The following is a 5962-nucleotide window of genomic DNA, read 5'->3' as shown; positions in this document are numbered from 1 at the left end:
CTTGTGTAGTGATGTAAATCTATTGGTGTATCTTGCATGAGCGCTGAATATTTAAGCTGTTTTGCTTTATCCAGAGGCACTGAACTGGCAAAGGAAACACTGATGATTTTCAAAAACCGTAGTGTACTATTTTTAAAGAATAAAAGATGATGTAACTGCTCACAATTGTTTCAAGGAGCATAACCTCTTTTGTTTTAAAATGGGCTTGCATTGAAAATGTTTTGCTCTGATCAACCCATGCAGCTGATAATCTCAAAGAAAAACAATCTCCTTTAGGTTTGTAATAGTCTTCAAGGTACCAACACTTGCTTGTAAAACTTGTGATTTTTTGTCATTGATTAAATGACACAGAAACAGGCGGTGACATCTATGATTGGCTCATATTTGAAGCCGGTAGAAAATAAGCTTTAAGAATATTTTCATTAAGTGCCTATTTTCTCAATCTTAACACAGTAAGTTAACTGCCACATCTCTAAATACTCTTTCCTTAGGGCTACTGTACTATTTCTCTCTAACACCTGAAATCAACACTCATGTCACTCTGCTAACACCCATGTGAACTATTCAGATTAAGCCTCTGGAGGAGTAACTTTACAAAAGAAAAAGTCACATTTTAAAGTACTTGTGTACAGGCCTTGACATAAAGGCAAGGTAAACCGCAGGAAATTAAACGTATGCAGTCATTTCAAAAAGGAATTTTCCTGTGGCTGAATCTGCTTTCTTTGTACAGTTACCTGCTTCAAGTCACTCTTTGGCCTTATTAAAAAATGGTGATGAGCTGCATGGTGTTTTGAATTAATATATACCTTAATAACCACATAAACATTTTATTTCCTTGTTTGTGAGTGCTGTTCAACAGAAGTACAGGTTGCTACAATATTTTTGCTCTGAAGCTGTTACTTCAAACTAACAAAGACAGGGATAGGAGCATAAAAAAGACAAAAACATTGCTATTATTATTCATCAGTTTACATTTATTGAGAAAAACCATACAAAAACCATTATACAATTAATGTGTACCCATATTACATACAATGTCAATGCAAGCTCAAAACCACATTTTTGTAAAGCATTCAATTTACCTCAAGTCCAAGCTGCATCTCCCTAAGACACTGTTCCCATCACAGTTGCCTTTTAAAGCCAATCTTCTGTTTACACACGGGTAGTTTCTGCAGAGAACACTTTTCTCAGGACGAAAAGGCATTTCACATGCACGCAAGAGAAATACTTGTGCATACACAAGAGTTTCATAAGCTATTACTAGGGAAGAGGGATTCCTGTCAATCGTATGCTTTCTGAAAAGCCCAGTCCTCCCTCCCCCCACTTCCAGAAAAAAAAGCAAAATGGAAAAGCTTTTAGCATGCAATGGGAAACTTAAGAATTACTCTGGAAAAGAACAGGGGAGAAACAGTTTCTACCATCCAAAAAAATACCACTAGTAAAAAGATGAAATACTTCAAGATAGGCTGTGCAAGTGAACTGCGATCCTGTCTGCCTGGACAAGTGAAATGACTTATAATTAAGCTACACTAAAGAATATCCACCTGTATTTTATTCCATGTCCTAATAAAGTATAGGCTGCAGAAAGTGAAATGAAAATGCTTTTCCTATTTAGAAACATTATGCTTCCTTTTAAAACCTGTCTTACTCTTTAAACTCATTGTGGGACACTAAGTGGTGAGGGTGGGGTAAGCAGGAAACTTTTCAAGACACCTTTTGGACAGGTTCACTGCATTTCTTAAGCAAGTCCAGTCATCTTTTTGGCTACTGTGGTAACTCCAACAATCTACTGTTGTCCCAGGAACTCTGAGTTTGGAGACAGAGTTGAAAAAGAAACACTAAGCTCTGCACAAACCAGCATGCCTGTAAGCCCTGCAGTGAGAAAGCTGGAAGCCAAAACAGCTCAAATGCTACACACAAGAACATCTTCCCTTTCACACACTAGCAATACCCCAAATACACCGGCTTTTTCTTCTCTATCTCCTTCCACAGGCTAAATTAACAATTTGAAAGACCGTTCAAGATATTTTAGGAGTAACAGCTGAAGGAAAAAGTACGATGTAAAAAGGAAGTGAACAAATGACTCACCCCCACACTAAATCCACAGTATCAAAATTCAAATGGTACACACCTACCCTCTTCTCACGTCAAAAATGAAGTTACATGTTAAACTACAGATGAAATGCTAAGTGGCTTGAGAAACTGAAGCACAACTATTAATTCAGTTCAAAAATTAGCTTGACTGTTTAGAAGAATATAAAGTAAAATAGATGATTTATATTATTAAATCACAGTTTAAAAACTTAACATTATGGAACATTTATGGTCAAACAAGAATACTTTAAAGAATGAAAAGTGATCAAAACAAAAATTATACCCTATATAATTATGTATGGGATACATTTCAAATCTGTTATGCTTTTGCCAATTTTACCTTCTACATGGAGCCCTTCTATGGTCCATGCTCATCGGCTCACCAATGGCATACACTCAAAGGATTCCTCTTTACTGGTAGTAACTATCTCAGGACCTGATTCTATGAGCTATGATTTGGTGCTTGCAGCATCTTCAGCACTGTGTGTGAAAATGAAGGCAGTATTTTTGAATATTTTTCTTTGATGTACAAATAAGCAGGACTTTTGAAAGAGGAGCAGCACAGTTCAGAAACAAAATAATGAACAAAAAAACCAAAGAGATGCTGCTTTATGTTAAGCTAAAAAAACCAACAACAAAATCTCAGAACAGAAACCTGTACCAGACCATCTGTAAGACATTTAACATTTCATACTATCAAAATATTCAGCAATTCAGTTATAAGTATCAAGAAACAGGATACACTGACTGCTATAGCAATAAAACATTATTTGCTGTACTGTTAGGATTTAAGTGGTGCTCATGCTTTTTAGGTTAAAACATACTCATCTCAAACTCCAAAATCTCTTTTCCTACCATGTCAAGTATGAATAAGCAAACTAAGTTATCTAAAGATTCCACTAACACACTATAACTGTAAGACATGTTATCAAGTTCAGTGATAACAACAAGAAGTCATTCTTTACATTTAGGTCTTATGGATTAGGTGGGAATAGTGCCCTATTAAAAAAAACAAAAACATTTGTGAAGGCTGTTGACATTTCTAACCAAAGCAATTCCTGCATATTTTAAAGGTTTTGATTCTTTAATTGCAACACTTATCTATTTGAAGTAAAATAATAAAAAATTACTTATTCTGATCAAGTTCAATTACTGCAATCTAATAATCTTTTCTAAAAAAAAAAAAAAAAGAAAAAGAAAAAAAGAAAAAAATACATATTGACCTAGAAATATAAACAGTTGTTTAAAAACTTAAGATTTTCCACTCAAATGGAACCGTGAGTAACAATGCATTTGGGGAAGCAGCAGATTGCTTTTCAATACACAACCACAAAGATCTCACAGGGACAACATTAATGTACTGAAATATATTAATTTATATACTTCCTTAGGTTGTGCTTACCTGTTGCTTTTTTGCAGCAGAACCTAAGGTGGAAGGTCTGGGAAGGCACTGTGAAGTATAAATAATTGCACTGTTTGCAATTAATAAAGATTTTATACCTTAAATGAATCAAAATCAACAGCCTCCATTTTGTGAATGATAAAGAATCCAGTGAATTTAATTTTGCTCAGTTTAGTACATAATAAATGCACCATTCTGTAAGATTATCTACAAAATACCATGCAAAATACCTGAACTATTAAACTTAATACCCTACACTAAAGATAGCAAATACTGTCCTAGCCTTCTTCAAGCTACCAGCATAATTCCTAATTTTGAAAGGGATAAAAATAATTCCTTCTATTTCTACAGCACAATACATACATTGCTGATTACCTGAAAAAACTACTTCAGTTTTCAAGCCTTAACTTTTACTTCTCTGTGCAGCCACCCTAAAAAAATTTACTCTCAAAGCAACAACATGGTGTTCCAAAAATTAAAGCAATTAACAGTTATAGAATTATTTAAAACATACCTACATCACTACATATCCGCAAACTATCTGGAGAAAAGACAACTCTGTCTAACATGTGGTTCCAAAGACTTCAATGTCATGATATGCATACTTTAAACACTGAATGACAGCTGTCTCAGGAGTTCTAACGAAAAAAACTCTTACTCAGATAAACAGAAACATGATTTTCTTTAGCTATTGCTAAAAGTTTCAGGAATACTTACCCACAAAACTCAGATTATGTGTATGTATATATATATAAGCAAACCTATGTTTCTGAATTAAGAAGCAATGATGATTTCCTAAGATACCAGCACTGTATTCCAACATAATATCACACAAGTACAGCATTTGCATTATGTGGAACATTGACAAAAAGATACTGTTGCAGTTCATCAATTTGTCATTCTGATGTACTTACAGTGCAATGCTCCTTGAAGGAACAATCAAGGATGATACACAGCACAGTCCTCCTCACCCCTATAGAGCTAGTTCTATACTGGCTGGATCAAACCTGCACTTCAACAGACAATGGCAAGACAGACTGTAGTGCATGTAGTCTAATATATGCAAAGAGCCAATAAATATGCAAAGAGCAAACATAGGATTTCAAGAGAATCAGCTTTTTAGTATGAGCATTAGAGCAATAAGAAGTTTCAAGTATATATAAAAAAATAATCAGTTGATTCAAATACTTGAATATTTACAAAAGAGAAGTTATCTGCTCTGCAGGAAGCTCTCAACCACTCCCACCACTCAAACAAAACAGCGTTTTAAGGACAGATGCAATTTCTGTAACTACTATGCATTACCACATTGACTTTTCTATACTGAATTTTGAAGTGGACTACTTTAAACTGAAGGCTTAAGCACATTACACTTTAAGTTTTATAACTAGTCTGAAAAAATCCATAAAATAGTTATGCATGAACAGTTTTGAAGTATTCAATTAAAAACAAAAGTTATCTGTTATAGCAGCTGCACAGGTCTGAAACAGTGGTCATGTATAAAAAGAAATTTCACTGTTAATGCAATGGAAGTATGCCAAAAGATAATCTTCTTAAACACATGCAGTTTTAATCAAGTAGAAAGAAAATTAAGGTATCAAGATTACTGGTTGCTAGGCAGCAAAATACAATGAATGAAAGAGATGCTCCATCTACAGCTATTCTGCAAGAGGGGAAAAACATGCTAATGACAAGTTTTTAAACTCAACAAGGTTTATGGGGGGGGGGAAAAAAACCCAACTCAATTTGTGTACAGGTACCTTGATTCAGCGTTGCAAATCAATCCTATGATTAATTCTGCATATACCCACATATCCAACTTACCGACACAGGAGGTTTCATATTATTTATTGTAAAGCACAAAACAGGCATTTTAAAAGTGATAAAGTATACATTGAAAAAGTACATTTATATCACAAAGCATTGACCACATAATTGCAAATACATTTGCTGGAATGTGTACATCTACACTAATACTAAAAACAAACCATTTTTTCATTTCTACACAGAAATATTACCTCCTATCAGTAGTGATAGATATTTTGTACATTTTCAAAAACACTATTTTTTTAACCAAAATTAAGATCTTCATCAAGGCGTCTGCATCCATACATTTAACAAAGGTTTTTTCCCCCACACAATGAAGCAAATACTGTATTGTCCACTTCTTATTATTGGCCCTGTGCAGAAGAGATACATAAGAGATACACAAAAAGTTAAAGAAAATCCTTTAAATCGAGCTAACTCAGGAGTGAAGCCTTTAAGAAAGAAAAATTGGTTAATGTAAATGGTGGTGGCTTCTTGCATGGTTTTCAAAACCCTGGGAGGAGAAAGTTTTTCTTCTTTTTAAAAAAAAAAACCAAAAACAATCACCAAACATATGGATAGATACAGAACTCAAGTTATCAGGTAAACAAAGTCATCTATTAAGTATTCTGATAGCTATTTTGCTTGAAAAAAAGATGC

At 34.1% G+C, this 5962-nt stretch overlaps 1 protein-coding gene across 12 annotated transcripts in view; it reads right to left on the bottom strand.

The window, feature by feature from the left end:
* The window catches only part of FUBP1 (far upstream element binding protein 1), a 35088-nt gene that overhangs the window by 10775 nt on the left and 18351 nt on the right, over positions 1–5962 (bottom strand). For 2 of the 12 annotated variants that reach the window (XM_058842227.1, XM_058842225.1), the window contains exon 20: positions 3497–3544. The exons of 1 other annotated variant lie outside the window; for it this stretch is intronic. In XM_058842227.1, the coding sequence (XP_058698210.1) occupies positions 3497–3544 (48 nt within the window). Of the gene's footprint in view, positions 1–953; positions 3545–4410; positions 4509–5327; positions 5677–5962 lie in introns of those variants that run through there. 9 more of the 12 variants (XM_058842230.1, XM_058842229.1, XR_009277940.1 and 6 more) reach the window with 8 other exon arrangements.

Source organism: Poecile atricapillus, chromosome 7 (assembly GCF_030490865.1).
Source record: "Poecile atricapillus isolate bPoeAtr1 chromosome 7, bPoeAtr1.hap1, whole genome shotgun sequence".
In the NCBI taxonomy this organism is placed as follows: domain Eukaryota; kingdom Metazoa; phylum Chordata; class Aves; order Passeriformes; family Paridae; genus Poecile; species Poecile atricapillus.
Note: the sequence above shows the minus strand (reverse complement) of the source record. Positions and strands in the feature narration are given on the sequence as shown.